Here is a 20,833-nt window from a genome sequence, read left to right on the forward strand (position 1 = left end):
TTAATATAGATTTTTTTTTGGTATAATTCAATAGAATTTTTTTGTAAAGAATTCTATAGATAGTTTTGCACGGCATTTTGTGCGCACTACCGGTTAGAAGAAGTAGTAGTTGAGGGGGTTAGGGGGTGGGGGTTTTTTTTTTTGGGGGGGGGGGACTTGCAGAAAAGGACCGAAAACCGAAAACTGTTTACTACTTCTCTAAAATACATTCATTTAAAGAAGAGGGAGGGTCGAAAAGCAAAAATGTACCATGATGATAAAACGGAAATCTCATTTTGCTAACAAAAATCTGAAACTCGAGCAAAACTCAATAAAACCTAATTATCACCAGACCACTTCTTAACATTTTTTTCATCAAAAAGATAATAGATAAATTCCTTAAAGATCCATCCACAGTCTTTGTTACCGAGCTGCCTTTGGCGTTATCAAACCTAGCCACTGCATGAATATGTAAAAGCCGGCTGCGCTGAGCAGATTAAAGTGCCCCTATTTTGAGGAACCCAAAGGAAAAATTCAGTCACTTTACCTCAACCTTTTCCTTGCAGTGGTCCTCCTCGCCTGGCACAATGGCTAGCGTTTGAATGAAGAAATCAGCCGGATTGTAATTCTTCGGACACACGTAACCCAGACTAAAGTAAAAGAAAAAACATATTAATATGACTGTGATGATTTGGAGAAGAAAGTGATTTTGTTGTTGAAAGTATAAACGAAGGGAATATATAGTGTAGGCATGATGCAACGAAAGGAAATTAATGGAGGGGGGGGGGGCAACGAAAAAAGAAGCTTGTAAAGTGTTACACCTGCAGGTGTAACACTTTACAAGCTTCACAAGCTTTACAAGCTTCACAAGCTTTACAAGCTTTACTTTATAAGCTTTACTTTACAAGCTTTACTTTACAAGCTTTACAAGCTTTACAGGGAGGGTGCACTTTACATGTGCACCCTCCCTACTATAGATAGCCTCGTTCCCTCGTATTTCACTCACCTAATAACTAGTAACATATTTACTTAAACAACAAAGTTATTAAGATAGTGACGTGTGATTAGCTCATGAATTAAATACAGTCCCCTTATGTTTCAACAACAAATATGATGCAGAAAGAAACCGTGAATGGGCATAATTAATAATAATAATAATAATATTAATAATGTCAATTTATAAAGCGCACATATCCATTCTAAAAGACTGCTCAAGGCGCTCTTGTACAACATCAAAATAATTATACAATATTAAAACTACGACGACATAATTATAGACTATAAAAACTACGACATAATTTTACAATAAACAAATGGTGCTTAAGTCCCTGTCTCATTATCTTTTTTTATGAGGTTTTTAAAAACTGCTTGGTAGAGATCTCTGATAATCAGTTTTCTTAATGATAAGGACCCCGTCTTATAAAAGAGTCGATATTAGTCGCAACTTATTTAACTATGTACATAATAGATAGGAGACTGCAAACGTGCGGTTGGTTGGGATCAATCAATTTTGATATTGTTACATGTTATGAAATTCCATATTTTATCTTTGTATATATTGTCATGATGATGGAAATACATTTCAATTCAATTCAATCACAACTCTTTAAGAGCCTTGATTAACAAAATACATGTGTCTTTATGTTGTGATGTTTCAGCATTGTTTCTTTTTTACAACCATCCACTTACTTGGAAAAGAAGTCGATAGCTTCCTTCGTTGTTCCGATAAAAGCTGTTCGACCCTCTGCTATCAACAGAATTCTGGCAATAGAAAGGAATTGAATATCAAGAAAATGATTTATTCCATTCCTCTGTCTAAGGTGTACCATAATCAAGAATGTTTACAGAAACATGAACAAAAAGGTTAAAGAAATATGTTGAGTTCGAGAACGCCTGTGATTCCGATTTGAAATAGGATGATTAAATATGTAGAAGTTCATGTTTAAAACATTAATCCCCATTGTCATTTTCATTGTCAAAGGTAATTTGTTGTCTATTTATTTCCCTCTCCATTTGTCATCTTCGACATGTACCCTTTATCAAAAAAAATATGAATTTTATTTTAAAAACATATATTTCCATACTGTGTTTTCTTTTGCGATAATGACATATCCGTGCCCCCCCCCCTCTCTCTCTCTCTCTCTCTCTCTCTCTCTCTCCTTCTCTCTCCATCTCTCTCTCTCTCTCTCTCTCCTCTCTCTCTTTCTATCTCTCTCTCTCTCTCCTTCTCTCTCCATCTCTCTCTCTCTCCTCTCTCTCTTTCTATCTCTCTCCCTCTCTCTCTCTCTCATTCTATCTATCTCTCTCTTTCTGTCTCTCTCCCTCTCTCTTTCTTTCTCTCTCTCTCCCTCTCCCACTCCCCGCCCCCCCCCCCCTCTCTCTCTCTCTCTCTCTCTCTGCCTCAGCCACCGACCTGTCGAACATGGCGAAAACCTCGGAAGACGGCTGATGGATGGTAGACAGGATGGTTCGACCCTCGGATGCCAGACCGCGCAGGGTTTCGACCACGTTTTGGGCCATGTACGAATCTAGTCCCGACGTCGGCTCGTCACAGAACATGAGCGAGGGGTTCGTCAAAACCTGCCAGATAAAATCCAATTAGGTACGAGTCAAAAAAGAGTTCTTGTCGGTTTATCCCAAAGCACTGGCGGAATCGAAAGTGCTCGATATTAAAACATAGATCAAGGATAACGCAAGCTTCTTCAATAAACCTAAACTGTTTGTGCCGCCAGCTAATTCGTTGGTGGGAGGTTATTTCCGTGGATGTCACACTGTAAAAGAGTTGGTCAGAAATAACCATTCTTGACCATGATCAACATAACGAGCCATTCATTATGGTACATCAATATAACCAAAATTGATGTACATTTACGTTGGTCAAAGTATCAATTAATTCATAAGTGGTTGCTTATAGGAAATAGCTTGCTATAATACACACATACACATAATACTGTCGCCCATACATTTTGAGTACTTTTTATCCTTTTTATGTAATGATTGTGTTACTATGGTGTATTCTTGATAGATCAAGTTTATATCTTCTCAGAACTTTGTTTGTATCAATCTCTATGACTCTTTAGATTGTTCAATACGTTCTGGTAAGATATAAACTATATCTAACAAGAACTAACCATATTGTCACAAACTCACAATCACTTTATGAAAATAGGTAAGAACAAACTATTCTAACGTAATGATCAGCAGTGTAGTTTATCAATACATCTGTACTTGGGTTTCGATATGGGTCACATTTCTTACTCTTACATATTAATATGGGTAAAAAAATCTTTTTTTAGATTATACGTAGATCTATCTAATTTTTTATTGGTTCATAATATTTGCTTTATCTAAACATCAACACCTAAAAGAATATTTTCATATTTGTTCGGGACATGGGATCATTCCTCCTCCTTTCTTAAATCTTTATTTGGTGATTCAATACTCTCTCTCTCTAAAAAAAAAAAAGAGTGAATTTTCACTTTCTTGGGAGTGACGTCCGTGATCACTTGTTTAGGAGTGAATATCGATTGATTTTAGAATGCTCTCTAAGAAGAAAAGAGTGAATGTTCACTCTATTTTCACTACATGTTCACTCTCCAGAGGAGTGACGTCCGTGATCACTCGATTTTTTTTTTTTACCTCTGAAGCGAATGAGAGCCGCTTCCGTTCACCCCCTGATGTACCCTTGATTCCCCGATCAGGGTTTCCGATCACGGTGTCCGAACACTTGCTCAAACCAAGCTGTACAGGAAAGAGAATATTAAAATGGCATTTTTAAAAAAGACACAAATGTGATATCATCTATATATAAAGGAGAGAGAACAGGAGAAAGGTTTTTTCTTCCTTATGTAAACTGTCGTACGTATACATTCATAAATTTTGATAATTTTGTTGTTAATTTCTTCCCATTGTATATTCTCTTTATATGACGGGAATTAATAGGTTATTGAATTTCCCCTCAGTTAATTCTTTGAAAGTCCTAACGATCCTACTATTGTAATGAATGAAGAATATCATGAAGTTTGGTAAGATCAGGGGCGAATCCAGGTGTTTGCTAACAAAAAGAGGAGGCAGGCACATGCAATTGCAAAAATCAATTCTGACAAATAAACAAATTTAAAGGGGCGCTATCATATTTTTCAGGTGCATTTGGGGTCTCAAATTGGAACAGTTTTTTCCAGCGTAATAAGATATGTCACATTGGTTTTAAAAGGGGACGGGTCAGCTGTGCCCCCTCCTCATCCCCGCCCCCTCCCCCCTCCCCCTTACCAACAAAAATGGCAAGTGGGTAATACTTACCGCACGGATGACCTCATCTACACGATGCAATCTGGATTTCATAGGTATTTCACGATCCATCCTCACCCATGCCTAGAAGACAAAACAAAAATATGTATATTAATCGACAAGAATGTTTTTCTTTGCGTATCCGATACAGGCCTATGCTTCTTGAAAATAGGATTGCAGAAAAGATCGTTCAATGTGCGGATGGGCTTAAGAAAGTGGTCATCTTCTGGAAAATATGCTGAGGGACGAGCCATAAATTATGATGGCATGCACTAGCACAGTCCTTGACCAAGAATCCAAGATACTACCAGAAACATTACTTTAAGTTATGTTATTTTTATATATTGTTTAGGCAATTTTTGAAACTTGAAGGTATCTTTCAATAACATGGATTGTCTTGACAGAACATTACGGTTTTATTTGCAGTCCCCCAATTCATTTCTATTGATTAACTTTTTATATTTTTAGTATATTTGTAAACGTGTTTCCAGTTTGTGTGTGTTCTCTGTTTCCTATTTTGTATATAATCTGTATTTATACTTTCATAGGATGTGTTTTTTATGGATTTAAATTGAAATAAAACTTAAACTTGAGCTTGATATATTCCGATGGAAAATCATTACCCCATATCATCAGCCATTCGAACAAAGCACTAAAAAATTCAAGATTAACTCTTGAAAAATGTAAATTAAAGTGATCTGGACATACTTGAAACGTTAGATGCTCTTTGACAGTGAGGTTGCTCAGGAAGAGGTCATCTTGCTGAACATATGCAGACAGTCGGGCCATCTGATGACCAATGGGTCGGCCATTGACCAGGATACTACCGGAAACCTCCAGTCCCTCACGACTGCGTAGATTGAGCGTGTTCAGCAAAGTCGTCTTTCCCGCGCCACTGCAGGAGATAAAGGTATTACAAAGTTTTGGTAAATTTTGAAAATTGGGTGGATAGTGATTCTTTACAATTTTGATATATTTGGATGCCCATGTGGATGTATCATAAGCACTAGAAAATTTAGCCCCTAAAACACTTCTGCTTTCGAGAAAAATTGAATATAAAATTTTACCGGTGCTCCCGGTAAATTTTGATAAAATCAAATAGGGCCTACGGCCGTAATATGGAAGCTGCGACCATGAAAATCTCAGAATATGTAGTTGTGATATATAATTTTCAAACCGGAATAGCTAATCCGTCGATTTTTGTCAAGAAACATTGTTTTTTAGCTCAATTAACATCTTGACCTTGAGAGGGAGCTATACAACATAAAGAGTTTATTATTTACAATTTCATTACTGTAGACTCGATTTCAACCGCGACAACGATCACTGAATATTGTAGGATCGCATATGCTTCCAATATGTTCATTTGAACCAAATTCATAACCCCATGCCAAAACGTTGTATTACCTTAAATAATTATGATGAAATCACTAATGCATGCAGGAAAATTAATGCATAAATTCTGTTTAATTGTTTTTGTTCTGTCCTAAACTTTTGGCCATAGTGATTATTGTTTACCCATTGTCTACTCACTATAGCGTGATCCCAATTACTTCTGATGTATAAGATTGCATTTGAAAAGATTGTTTTTTTTAAATAAAGAACCCCATGGAAGTAGGATTTTTATAACAAAATTAATTATTTAAAGGGGCGGGGGCCGACCAAAGTAATATCCATGCTTTCAATAATATTTAAACGTTTGTTCTGAGTATGTTTTTCAAGCCAGCCTTAATATGCCTTCGGCCTTTTCAGGTTTACTGGTTTATCAAGAAACTCAAGTTTGGCTAATCAAATGGAGTATGGCAGTGGCGTTTTTAAAGTCCTTTCCTCCCTGCCTGGCATGGTGGGGCGTTTCCCCTTCATCTCGTAGTTACATTATCAGTTTAATCAGAATGAATAGAATATGATATGTATCCAGTGACCCACGATTTCCTAAACAGTAGAAGGGATTGGATTTCCCTTTCAAAAGCTCTCAACCCATTGAAACATGGTGGCCCCTGTATTAAGGCTATTGTAATTAATAAATTCAGTGGTCAACGGGTTAAAATGGTTTCTTACCTAGCGCCCATAATGGCTGTTAAAGTACCCGGCTCTGCGATACCAGTAACTGTAAAGAGAGGATATAAAGTAACATAATATTGCGGGCAAGGGGTCCAATGAATACGTGTACTTAAGATCTCAGTATTAAGCTTAAGCTTGATCTCTAGTGTCAAAGGAAAGACGAGTTCGTCTTGACTGCTCTTCACTTCACTAAAGAAAGGTTAGCAAGGCCACGGCCAACTCAAGAGGAATATAATATCGGGTCATCGCATCTGGGTGGGTAGTCAGTGCCCTACACGACCGTTCGTAAAAAGAAAGCGAATGATCTTGTGAAGATGCGCGTTAAGGGACGCGACTTTTTGTAGATTCGATGTAGGGATTTTAAAAAGTGTTGGGTAAATTGGACAAGACCATTTATAGATGAGAAGGGATTATTTCACAAACACCCCCCCCCCCAGACATTTTGTGAGTAAAAGGGCATGATTTCACAAAAGGTCGGGTAACGCGATCGTCCGACCAGAGCGATGACCCGATGACCCGATTTGAGGGTTTAAAGTGTTTGAAGTGGCGAGAGAAGTGGCGAGAGAAGTGGCGAGAGAACAAGACTAGAAGTGAAGTGGAGATATCAGATTATTGCAACATAATAATGAGAATAACCAATAAACAATTCATTATAAATAAGCAAAATAAGCATTACATACAAGGTCATAGATGACGCTAATCGAGCTGAATTGCTTTGGAGTAAATCCATCATGATTATCTTCGTATAACACGATATGAATTAAATCAAATTAGTAACAATCTTTTCTCTCACTGAAAATATGTAAATTTTCTTAAAACTGGGGAAAAGTTTTTAAAGCATTCTTAGGCAATCAACAATGATTAGGCAATACCTTCACGGCTATGTCATTATGTAGAATATTATCTTTTTATGTATACCTGCCTTCATTCTATGTCATGAATATAAAAATGTATATTTGTATATGTTACTTAGTTATGTAATTAGATTTGATTTTCTTTTTCTTTTGCAGTTTTACAAATATATAATAGACAAAATTGAATAAATCGTTGCAAATTTTACACATGACAAAAGAGTAAAATATTGGTAAAAGGGTGAAAAGAGAGAGAGAGAGAAAAAAAAAAAAAGAGGGGGTGTACCTCAAAATTCACAGATGTATGGGGTAGTTTGGATTTAAATTTGATATATGAAGATAAAACAGAAGTGGCACATTTGAATATATATATTCATATATTTCTAACCCACCGTTCCGAAGTATCTCCTTCGTCTCCATCATGACTCTCTTTCCAAGCTCCGGGTCTCCTTTCGTCTTCCTCTTCCCAAGCCAACTCTTCTTCTCTGTTTTCGCTGCTCCCTTCACCACAACGTCTTCCCATGACAAGAGTACAGGAGGGAACTCGTAATATTTGCCGTCTCCTTTGCCGTTCGCTGCTCCGTAATGGGTTCCATTTGTGCCGTTGGTGCCGTTTGATCCGGGATGGCTATTCTTTCCATTGGAGTGCCTATGACATGAGACAGAAATAAAAAGTATATTTGTAAACTATTATCATGTAATAACGATTAGGCGCGATAGCTCAGTTGGTAGAGCAGTGGTCTCGTAATCCGGTGACCCGGGTTCGAAACTAAGTCGATGCGCTAGTGCCCTTTGGTAAGGCATTAATCCTCATGACCGGGTCCCACGGAGAGAACCTAAAACCGTCGGTCGTCTGGTTGCTTAGTGCATGCTTTCTAGCAGTCAGGTAAAATAACCACCACCACGTACACGTACATATATAACACGTTTCCAAGACAAAATCATTTTTCGATCATAGTACCAGGTGTAATAATTTTAAAGAAAATTGAATTTGAACCAGGTCCGTGCTCTTCTCTCTCTCTCTCTCTCTCTCTCTCTCTCTCTCTCGCAATTCGATTGGGGGAGGTGCATGTGCCCTTTTGAACCCCCCTCCTACCTCGAGCTACGTCACTAACTTAAAACGTTATCAATTTTTTTATTACAAGTAAAAAAATACTGGGAACAAGGATGATGTAGTAAATATTTATTATAGCTAATGTTTCACGGAATTGCAATTGGTTTATATATCTTAAAGTTTCAAGTTTTATTGTAATTCAAATCCATACAAAAACACATGTTATGAAGGTATACAATACAGATTATATACAATATAGAAAACAGAGAACACACATAAATGTAAATATGTCTACAAATATACCGGAATCATACAAAGTTAATCGATAGAAATGAATTGGGGAACTTGCAAATGAAACCGTAAGGTTTTGTCGAGACAGTCCCTGTTAATACACACAAGTTCCAACAATTGCCTATAAAATATATAACAAAAACAAAACAGTGTACAAAACATTTATTTATGTTTTTATTAAGAAATCAAATCATAACATATACAAACTTTCCAAAAAAATACAAATGCTGTGTTACAAAAGAAATTAATGACAAATTAAGATATTTACAAACGATTGAGATGATCTGGGAAGAAAAAAAAAGGCAGAGTACACGTAATAAAAAAAATTAGAATTATAACAATTACAAGTACAAAAGCAAGAACCTCGAGATAGCATTGCATCAGAAACTGAAAATTTCGTTGGGCCCAAAATGAAGACAAAGGAGTAAAAATAAGCCATTCACAGGTACAATGGAAACTCCAGACCACCAACAGGTTGGAGGAGCAAAGTCGAGGAATGAGACAATCCGCTGTACCCCCTCCCCTCACACACACACCATCAACACTCTCATACTAACACTCAAACACACAACCGCCCCTCCCCCCTCCCCCCCCCCCCCCCCAAAAAAAAAAAAAAATTATATGCACACAAGTAAATAATGTAAAATTATTTGACTATGGGAAATAACTAACAGCAATGTAAAAGGGGGAAGAAAAAAAGAGGTTGAAGTAACAATAAATACTTGTATCTCTGTAAAGGGGCACAGGAATATGTACAGAAGTAAACATGGGAGTACAAAAGACAAAATATTACATAACAAGATCACTGTAAGATCATATTAAAAACAAAGAGAAAAAAAAAGTCTATTATGATGACACAAAAGCTTAAAGGTCAAAACGCCATTTTTTAAAGTGACTAGGCAATTTACTTCTCTTTTTGGCTGACGGATATTCCAATTCTTTTTGTTTCTTAACCAGTGATTTGAACGCTGTGAAATTGGGGAGCATATTTCTAAACTTGCATGAATATAGTAGACGTATTAATTACGCATATATTATTATTAATTTAAAAACAGATGAAATATTTTTTAATTTTTTATTTAAAAGAGTTGCTATAATGATGATGAAAATGATAAATTTTCAACATGGATATTTGTATCATTCATGTAATGAGGATGAAATAATGTTTTATATGCGCACGGTAAATAATTCAAGTTTAATATCTTGTGTGTCGCTGTGCGGCCGAGGTTATTATGGCATATGTTATTGTTTAACTATCTATATGACAGGTCATGGAGTGGTGCCTGTATCTATCTTTTGTGAAAATTATTATGTTGATAATTTATAAGGAACCATGTGGGAGGGTAGATAGAAGAAGACAAAATACCTGTATAATTATATGCCTATATAATATACTACAATATATCAGATTATTGTAATATTTAACTTGGTGGGCTAATTTTTTCGCCTAAATATTGAGTGTTGGAATACATTTTGTTATTTTTCAGTCAAAGTAAAAAAAAAAAAATAGAAGAAAAAAAAAGGAGGCAGTCGCTCCTGGGTGGGCTCGAACCACCAACCTTTCGGTTAACAGCCGAACGCGCTAGCCAATTGCGCCACAGAAGCTTAGCTGACAGGGTGGGAGAATTAACGACTATATTCGTGCGCTGTGCATACAGTGCTCGATCGTGCGTACGCCGTGAAAACTTGGCCCTAAAATGACCTTTGTTTTCACAACAATACCTCGAAGATCATTATCATTGCTAGGTATCACCCTATACAAATATTTGCCACTTGTTAGGCTACAAATTTAATATCGAACTATATTTTAAGTCTTGTCAAACTGCGCAATGACAATGTACAGTCCCATTCGTTTTAATTGGCGTTAGCATCTTCAAACTGAATTTGGGTTTTGTTTTGGGGAAGGGGGGGGGGGGGGTATTTATATTGTTCATGTGGTATTAACCCCCACTTTTCATGTATGCTTGCCATATTTTATAACATTGTATTTATGTTTAGCATAGCCTAGGTTTAGATCATTCCTTTTCATCGACGTTACATTGCTGTTTTGTTGTATTCTGTATTCTGCGTATTTGGCCTCTATCATTATCTTGACATGTAAATGTGTTAGTTGTACTCTCATATATTCTACCCCAGTATATAGGCGGGTCGTAATCTGAGCCGATGAATTCTATTCTCTATAGCTTCTATTCTATAACTGACTCAACGCAGTATATCAACAGGGATAACAGAACTAACAAAAATCGTTCAAACCTAGACTTGTCGAGCACAAGGATAGCCTAGACCTATCAACAATTTCATTTTCATAATTTACTGCGTAAAGGAGGGGGGAGGGGCCGGGGAGGGGGGGGGGGGGGCACGCGCGCTCGATCAGTATTAGGCCAAAATCATGTTGGTGCCAGTACCTGAGTACGTCGCTCCATCGGTCGATTTTCTTTCTTTTCTTTCTTTTTTTTTTTTTGTCGTTGCTTTTTTCCCTCTTAATATTTTTCAGTTTTGAAAGACATATTATTTTTTAATTCATTACTAACTTTATTTTTCTATAAAAAAAAAGGTTAAAAAAAAAACTTTAATAAAAAGCCGACCGTAGATTTCAAGATTTTGGGGTCGGTTGCAAAGGGCAAACAACCCGTTTACGGTAGACTTTATGCATTGTAAGTGAATACAACAGCGTTTTTTTGTTAAGCCTACTATAGTCTTGGTGCATTCACATTATAGCACTGAACTATAGCGCACACAGTTGCATTTATAATTCGACTAGGAGAAAGCTGACGCTGATTCGGAGCTCCACAGCCTATATCCTAATTATTGCGATCGCTGCAATATTTGCCAGGAATTTGAGAAGCGTTACAATATGCCAATTAACTGCTTGATGCCTATATATTTATTTTTTCCAAAATTATACTAACTTCAATTTTTAAGAAGAATAAAAATGACAATATGACTATGAAGACTATAATTATGCAAAATAATCTTCAAACTCAAACTCTATTCCGCGTGAGTCCAAAAAAAGAGTTTACACTCAGAAAATTGTCATTTATTTTAAAAGTCAGCTATGAACGGAAGGTTAGGCCTATCATGAACGAAAGGTTATCAGACATGTTTTAAAAAAGTGTTATATTCCGAATCGTTTGGTATCATTTTTGTGTGGTATGTGTTCACAACAGTGCAAAAATCGACTTGCGCAAAAGTATCAAAGTGAGAGAATGAATGTCTCAAATGAGATGCATTGCTTTTTGCAGAAACAAAGTCACACACACACACACGCGCGCCTGTTCTTTGATATTTGATACATATTTGATATGTGTGGCATGATTAATTTTGTTAGGGATGTTATTTGGATCTGCAAAGAATTATTGATACCCAAATCCAGGCGCGTACGCAGCATTTTTTCAAGGGGGGGGGGGGGGGGTTAACATTTACAAATCGGGCCGAAAATTTCGCAACGACTCAGCCAGCCGCTGAAGCTGAATAAGCAGGGGGGGGGGGGGGGGGGGGTAAGAGGACACTTTTTCTTCTTTTTTTGGTCTCGAAATTTGAAAATTTGACATTTGGCTCCGTTGGGGGGGGGGTAAGGTCACCTTTTTAGGTCAGCCATCGGAATATTTTTTTTTTTTTTTTTTTAAATATAGGTTTTCCCGCCCAACTTCGTAAACTTAGCATCCGAATTAACATTACGTTCATTCAAGTCATACTCTTGTCACGGAGACGTGCAAAACTAGCATTCAATTTAGAAAAGCGTGCAATACTGCGCAGCCAAATTCGCGCCGGACAGACGGTGGTATGTCTTCGTGCATTTAATTTCGTGATTAGGCATACATATGTGACATTTGTACATTGCTTTTCATTTGATGTTAATTTGTCACTTAATATACTTCTGTTTGAATAATTTTACGCAAAGTTTACTTGGAAGAATGACATGCGTATTCGTTCTGTCTTTACACATGTAACTGTCCCCAGAGAAGGTGCACAATTTATGACTTCTCTTCTAAGCACAAGCTATATATAAACAGATCTTGGACAGAGGTAGAGTTTAGGTTGAATAGACATGGAAACAATGTTGAATAAAGAAAAAGATGTTAAATGAAAAGAAAGAAAGATCACCTACTCAATCAAGATTGATCAAAAGAAACCATTTAAAAAATAACCCCTTTATATTTATAATATGAAGATATGAATATAGAGAAACTGATCTTTCAACAAAAATAAAGAATGTCGAAAGAAAGAGAAAACATATAATGCAATATAAATATATCAGACAAATAAGATTGTAGAATGTGAATCATGTCAGGAAAGATCATATAGAGAAAAAGAATAAATAAATGAACATCAAATACTGAATATCCGAATAAATATCGAGCCTCATACTATAATTCATATGATTATGAGGTCTAGTGTTAATTTGAATGACCCGATTGCGAAAGAGGTAGTCCATAGACGAAAATGAAATCGCAATTCGCCAAAGAATTCACCTCCCACTCAACATTGGCGAAATGAACTTTATACGCATTTCCAAATTGACTGAACCAAGTTTTAATTTGAATGTGCATGTTTAGACAATTCGGTGACTCGAAACGAAAATGAATGCAACAAGTTTAAAAATGAAACAGGGGAGCAACGATTGGAGAAAATTTGCTCGAACATGTATGCACGTTAATGAAATTGATTGCTGCTTTTACGAAATTGGCCGGGAAAACCTATATTAAATTTTTTTTTTTTTAAACATTAAAAAATCCAAAGGGGGTGGGGGTTTTAGGGGAGTGATGGGGGGGGGGGGGGGTTTACACACATAAAAATACCAAAGGGGGGGGGGGGTTAACCCACTATGACTAAAAATTGACCCTTTTTTAGACAGAGAGATAGAAAGAGGGGGGGGGGGAGAGAAGAAAATACTCTTATATTCTCACCCCTTGATACGACCTCCGTTTTGCTTATCCAAACGGCTGACTAAAGGTATAGTATCGGACTCCATTGCTTCCTGTTACCGCCGGTGCAATCCTGGTGAGATAGTAGTTGTTACGTCTAGAGAAAGAAAAGAGAGTCAAAATTATGTTTCATTTTGCTATATATATATATATTCCCATTACTTTAGTTCCTCAAGTTTTAAGTTTAATCCATTCGTTTGAAATCATAACCGATATACAACCGCTTTACGTACTGTGAAAGGAATTCGATTTGTGATTAGTCACAATATCATAGACTCGAACACCCAGCGAAACCGGCAAAGGCCTGTCACAGCCAAAGGATTGCTCTAAAGACAGAAACTTAAGACGGTAATAAAAATAAGTATAAAAGGACAGCTTTAATTACAGATAAACTTATTAAAAGTACCCTTGAAGCATGGAACCGATGGACTGAGTAGATCGAGATGAAATTAATGTACGTTCACACAAAATACATTACCATATCGTTTGTCGATCACTGGAGACAAAATGACACTCCGACACAAAATTATTGGCGACAAAAAAGGAGAATCATGATCATGATTAAAGTGACGAGAACCTTTTATTTGCAAAAATCATTGAACTTGTCAATCACAAAATGCAAAATGTACACCTACCTTTAAAGAAGGATGATGCAGAATGTACATTCTTCAAAATAGTCCAACTAATGTATAAATATCTCGTTAGACCGAGCCCTATATAATATATGATTTTATAGACCTATACGTGTTGACAAGAACGCAATGAGAATACAAAACTGCAGTGTATAACCAGGGCATGTAAAGTCTCACCTCCCTGGTATAACCGTTATGTTATATTTTATTCATATTTCTCACGTCTTCGATGCGGTACAACGAGCAGGCACGATAGTGGCAGACAAATTTGTACTGGAGCTATAATAATCATTCTCCGTTTGAGAAGCGCAGTGTCAATAAACCACACAAGGACAGGCCTGTTTTGACTATCTCGAGATTGCCAAATATCCAGCTATTTGAACTATCCCGATCGCAAACTATCCAGCTAATTTGCGTCTTCATCAGACCGAAGTAGCAATTAGAAGGGTATTTGGTCAGGATTGTCATCCCGAGATATCTTTGGATAGTTTGCAAAATATCCTACTATTTGGCAAAATATCCAGCTATTTGTCCCGTGCGTCTTAACTAGACCGAAGACTTGCGTTTTCACTAGACCGAAGATTAGCAATACACGCTAACGCTGAGCAAAATATCTCGAGCTAATTTCTCAAGTTCGAGTTTCAAGTTTCGAGGTCGAATCTCGAGATAGTGAAGACGCGATTTGTTACTTCGGGATTATTAATTTTTCCCAAATAACGGGCTATTTGGCAATCTCGAGATATTTGGCAATCTCGAGATGATGAAAACGCGCCGGTTGAGTGAAGAAACTGATCAACCATATTTCCGTTTTGTAATCATTTTTAATGCACGTTTTTGCTGTTACATTTGTAATAGCATAAAATATTGTGAGGTTAGGCAGGCCATAATGTTTGTCATATACCAGCAACAAAATGAATACTGTCCGTCATTCACATTCTGGTTATTGAAATACAAGTATGCATAACGTGAATAGAATAATTTGTAACTTGGCACTTGACAAAGATTTATGCATTATGCATAATTATGTAGTTATGGTTAGCCTTACATTATTATTATGTAAACACTACAAAATAATGTCTCAGAGTAAATACAAATTGCTATACGTATACAGGATGAAACGAGACAAAAAATATGCGAGATAAAAACATAGATATAGGGGGAGGGAAGAAATTATAAAAAGAGAGTAGGTGAGGGTGGTGGAGAGATGGAGAGAGAGGGAGAAAGGGGGAAGGAGAGGGTGGAGAGAGAAGGGAGAGGCGGGGGAAGAGAAATGGGGGAGTTGGAAAGAGAGAGAGAGAGGGGGAGGGGGGGTCGAGGAGAGGTTATTATTCGCTCAATGGTATTACACAATTTTGGTATGGGGTCAGGAATTTGGAAGCATATGCGATTTTACAATTAATCAATGATCGTTGTCGCGGTTGAAATCGAGTCTAAAGTGATGAAATTGTAAATAATAAACTCTTATGTTGTATAGCGCCCTCTCAAGACTGATATCTCTTTAGCTTTAAAACAATGTTTGACTACAGTCGACCGATTTGCTATTCCCGTTTAGAAATTATATATCAGAACTGCATATTCTGAGATTTTCATTGTCGCAGCTAACATGGAATGGCCTTAGGCGCTATTTGAAATATTCGAAATTTACCAGGAGCACCGGTAATTTTTTTATTATTCAATATCTCGAAAGCAGAAGTGTTCTAGGGGCTACTTTTTAGTGCTTATGATACATCCACAGGCATCCAACTATATTAACATTCTAAAGAATTATTATCAATCCAATTTTTAAAAATTCTAAAAAAACTTTGTGTTACCTTTAAAATCCCAGTCACAATGCAGGATCAATGTCCCTTTTGAAAAACATTGATCTACATTGGCCATACTCGACCCATATAGGTGAGGAAAAAGAATAACGGAAGATTTAATTCCTTGAAATATAGAACGCCATAATGGCAGGATTGGCAGCCATAGTAAAGCCGGGCTAACATTTATGGAGCGCAAGAAGAGCCAAGTCTGACACACATGGGCGTCATACAAGAATTTCCCAATATTATTAAAAGTGACTTTGATAATTTCTTTGATAATAATCGTTACCAAAAAAAAAATTGCTCTGAAGGTGTCTAGTGTGGGTGCTGTATGGATGTTCCATACTACATCAGAATCTCGTCAGGTAAAATCTTTTTGTATTCCTTTGGAACTAAATTTGAAATTGCTATAAGTGTAATGAGTCATCTAAATGAACGAAAGTTTTATTTTTTAGATGAACGACATATTATTATTCGAGAGAGCGCACTCTAAGTTTGAAGTTTGAAGTTTTATTTATTCCACATTTTACATCGAAAAACAGTTTATATTCTTTCTTTTTTATATATATACAGGGGTATATTATTATAAGAATAGATTTCACACAAGAAAAAAAAGGAAAAATTAGAGATTTCAAATCAAATATAATGTACGGAAAATAAGTACGAAATTTCGAAATATGTATATATATATAACAGGCTGGGTAGAACAATGTAAAATATGGGGAGCCTAAATAAAAAGCATAGCTTGTATGTGAATAGGCTCCCGTACTGAGTAACACAATATAGTAGGTCTGGATTTAAAAGGTGTTATAGGAGGCGAAAACGGAGTAGTATAGTATGAGATTCTAGAGGCGTACAAGGAGAGTGAATTTGAGAAGAAACGAAAAATAGAAATAAAGAGTAAAGAGAATAATAATAATAGTGAGGAGAAGGTGAAGAATTGAAATGGTCTCATCTAAATTGTCGTCGGTAAAACACAGACTTTGTCAGTACAATATACGTCTACATTGAAGATTAGTCTTCTCAGTAGGCTATATACACCCCCCCCCCCCCCCCTTATAATAGAGAAAAGATGCGGGTAGTGTTCATTGTGCTTGGCTGAACCCAAACGATTTTAATTTGCGCATGGGTACCAAAAGTGTCCGTCGAGACAAAGAGGCAATAATGACGTGCAGTCAGAATACATTACGAGCAAACCATAATGTTTGTCCCGTATACCAGCAACAAATGCTGTATTTTATAATTCGCATGCATACTAATGAAATATACAATTATTCGTAACAGGTGAATTAAATAGTTGGAAATTTTGCACTCCACAAAGACGTATGCAATAAATTAAACCTAGCAACGATAGACAAGGTTATATAATATATTAATTATAATAATATGGCAAACTTTTTTGCAACCTTTAACGAACCTTTTGCAACCTTTTAAGAACCCTGTCGAAACCCCAGCGAAATTCGCTACGTTCGCAAGCATTCGCCGCTCAGTGAGATACCCTGTTCTCAGTAGAAAAACACTAGTTTACAGATACAATCTGCGCATGGGCAGATAAAGCTCATTTGTACCAAAAAGGTAAAACCCACCAGAGGTGAATACTGGATATGCGCTCATGAAAGTTATGTAACATTATTCATTTATGCACCAACGGTACATTCTAAGATACGCAGGTGGAAGTTTTCTTTTCAAGAGGGCAAACAAAAGGTATTCATGAAGCACATCTAGGACTTTGGCAGTTATTATTCTAAGATGCTCAAAGTGGAACTTCTCCATGTGTAAAAGATCTGTGGATATTTGGGGTCAATTTTGTACCATGTGCTATCTGTAAACTCCCTTATAGACAGGTTACTAACATTTTCAACTTTTGATAAAACACCTTGCTCAAGAATGTTCCACGCCAGGGATTAAACCCACGGCCTTCGCATCCCCAGTAAAGCGATTTATCACTGACAACGACACCTTTAGATTGGCAATTAATATTTAATAAAAGCTGACCTTTTGGTAATTTATAATTTTGCTTAGAAAAAACAATTTGAACTTTTATTTATGATATTTAAACAAAGGTTGTTATTGATAACCTGAAAGCTTGTCCAAGATAACAACATCCAATGTATTCAATTCCATCCATACACATACTATAATTATTGAAGAGTATAGGTGAATTGAATAGTTCATCGCCATGCAGGCGCTCTGAGATAAGCACCAGTGAATTTTAAATACAAAACGGTAACTGAAAAGACTAAACTTTTTTTGTTCCTTCTTCTTCTTTTGTAATAAACGAACAGTAAGTCCCAATGACCCCCGAACTCGGATAACTTGCTTATTCCACACTTTAAGTAGGGCTCCCACTTAGCCGAGCTGGAGCCTCGAGTTGTGGCGAGCTGGCGCGAGCTTATGGCAAGCCGTTTTATCATTAAAACATATTTCTTGATATCAAGAACTGAATTCTTGATATCACGAAATCAAATTCTTGATATCACGAAATCGAATTCTTGATATCACGAAATCGAATTCTTGATATCACGAAATCGAATTCTTGATATCAAGAATTACCATTGCTTTACAACGTAAAATTATTTCTTGATTGAATTCTTGTTATCAAGAAATATGTTTTAATGATAAAACGGCCTGCCTTAAGCTCGCGCCAGCTCGCCACAACTCGAGGCTCCAACTCGGCAAAGTGGGAGCCCTGCTTTAACAATGATCGTTGATGAATAGAAACTGACCCGAGCATAATAAATTTATAACCCGAGTCGTTTTGCAAAAGAAATATGGTTCTCTTGGACTAGCTGATTGAAAGAGCTCGACATGGTTTTTCGAAACGCTTCGTCTCAACAGAAACAAATCAATAAGTAAGACTAATGTATTCAAAATTAATGTGCACATCAGGCGCGGGTCCAGGATTTCTTAGGGGTGGGGGCCCAAATTTGAAATCGATTTAAAATTTAGTCTGCTGAAATATGAAAATCGTGCCGGCTAATATTTTAATATTTCGCTCAGTGGGGGGGGGGGGGGGGGGGGGGCAGTGAGCACTATTTTTTTTTTTTGTTTGGCCCTCGAAAATTTGAAAAATTTAACCCCCCCCCCCCCCTTGAGCGCCGGGGGAGGGCCATCTCCAAAAAAAAAGGTAAAATTGACGTTAAAAAACGTAAAAATACACCTTTTTTCCCAGGGGGCCGGGCCGCCCGGCTCCCCCGCACCCCCCCCCCCCTGGATCCGCCACTGGTGCACATAACTATACGTCTTAAGTCAAAGCAAGAAGATCCTAGACTACCGAAAGCTTGCCTGTATGTATATACGTGATGTGGATTCAAGTCATATAATTTTATAAGCTACTCGTTCGTTCGTGTCTCCTTAGATCAAGATTAATGTATCTTGATCTTCGAAGTAGTTGCTACATTCGGCCGTGTCAGACACGTTACAACGTAAGCTACCGAACAGCAAGTGAATTCAAATTGAGTTACCCGGGATTCATGGAAGAAACATCCATCAATTTACAATAGTTCAAAAGCTTATTATGAAATATCAGAAGAAGAAAAGCAAATTGCAGAAATCGGAAAGAAAGCGCCATTAAGACAAAATGATCTGACCATCATACTTCACACACAATTCAATTCATGAAACAAACTTTTAATCTACCAATTCAAATATATAGAGAAATACATAATCGATATTGTTCTAAAATTCAAATTAGTTATGTAATACATACCGATTTTAGCTTGCCGATCGAAAACGTTATGAGTTCAAAATGAATTCGAGATGACTTCTCAGTCAGAACACGGAATATCTAAACGTCGGCATTCGGGAACACCATACGGGTAAAGTAACGAACATACGGGTAAAGTAACGAAACGCGTCAATAAAAATGATCACAGTTATTGGGGCATGACAATAACCATGAGACCTCTAGCTATATACCAGCAAAAACTCTGTGTTTTAATTAAGCAGGGTTGTGGGGTAATTTTATGGGAATGACATGCATATTTTGTTAGAAAACCATGTAATCCTAAATGGTAATCCTTTGAAATAGGAATGCTGTTATTTTTTTTCTTCTTCAGGCTGGTATACTTCCTGTAAATACAATGTAGAGGTTGATTTGTATTGTGACGTAAATTTGAGGACTTGATTCCATGTTTTTTTCTGTTTTCTTTTTCGTTCTTGTGGAACCGATGTTTGTCTATTAAGTGTACTGTATTCTGACAATAATAGTGTTCATCGGTTTAGAGTTTACAGTTTACTAATTCTGTATTACCCAATGTTTTTCCTGAATAAAATATCAAGTTTTAGCGATTTTTCGGGGGTGACCGCGATGATAGATAGGCCTTTGTCTCGAAAGGACGTGTTTATATAATATAAATACATATTAACTTATTACGTCCAATTTGCAAAAGTGTTATCTAAATTTTATTTTTGAGAGAATTACACACGTTTTTTGTTCTTTTATTGATTGAACCGATTTGTTCTAAAGAATCAAACAAAACGACGACAAATAAACAAGGACAAATAAAGCACAATAATAAAGACTGAACGTTCAATAATTCGTCTATCAAAGCAAAGAAGAAATAAAGAAAAAGACAAATAAATCTAATAAGACAAAATCATTCGGTGGAATGGAATAAGCATAATTATATACAGCCATGGTTGTCAATTATTCATCATTCATAATATCCCCGACTGTGTTTTTCGGTTTACCATCTGACTACCGAGTAGTGCGACATTATTAAGAGGGTCCTTCAAAGGCGGACATTGACATAGAGTGTATCCAGACTTCCAGTCATATTCCATTCGAATTGTATGTGCATGTAGTCACGACCTCGCTGAAAAACAGCTTTAATTTGCTGAATGCGGGCACAATTATTGTATTACCGTGAATAAATAAAATATACCATACCATACCATACCATTGCAGTGCACTGAAATCATGGGGGGGGCACCGATTTATAGCCATAAT

At 36.7% G+C, this 20,833-nt stretch overlaps 1 protein-coding gene and 1 non-coding gene across 2 annotated transcripts in view; both read right to left on the bottom strand.

Moving 5' to 3' along the window:
- The window catches only part of LOC115918890 (protein white-like), a 30,288-nt gene extending 10,558 nt beyond the window's left edge, over nt 1-19,730 (bottom strand). Inside the window, exons 1-10 of the mRNA XM_030993485.1 lie at nt 19,592-19,730; nt 13,431-13,545; nt 7,571-7,827; nt 6,325-6,373; nt 4,975-5,161; nt 4,279-4,350; nt 3,619-3,720; nt 2,393-2,559; nt 1,669-1,740; nt 527-629 (exon numbers count right to left, since the gene is read on the bottom strand). Of these exons, the coding sequence (XP_030849345.1) occupies nt 527-629; nt 1,669-1,740; nt 2,393-2,559; nt 3,619-3,720; nt 4,279-4,350; nt 4,975-5,161; nt 6,325-6,373; nt 7,571-7,827; nt 13,431-13,495 (1,074 nt within the window). The 5' untranslated portion in view covers nt 13,496-13,545; nt 19,592-19,730. The remainder of the gene's footprint in view (nt 1-526; nt 630-1,668; nt 1,741-2,392; nt 2,560-3,618; nt 3,721-4,278; nt 4,351-4,974; nt 5,162-6,324; nt 6,374-7,570; nt 7,828-13,430; nt 13,546-19,591) is intronic.
- On the bottom strand, nt 10,055-10,128 carry TRNAN-GUU. The gene has a single exon. It is a non-coding gene; the product is annotated as a tRNA-Asn (tRNA).
- Nucleotides 19,731-20,833: the final 1,103 nt, after the last annotated feature.

This window comes from Strongylocentrotus purpuratus, unplaced genomic scaffold (genome assembly GCF_000002235.5).
Source record: "Strongylocentrotus purpuratus isolate Spur 01 unplaced genomic scaffold, Spur_5.0 spur5_contig_848, whole genome shotgun sequence".
NCBI lineage: Eukaryota > Metazoa > Echinodermata > Echinoidea > Camarodonta > Strongylocentrotidae > Strongylocentrotus > Strongylocentrotus purpuratus.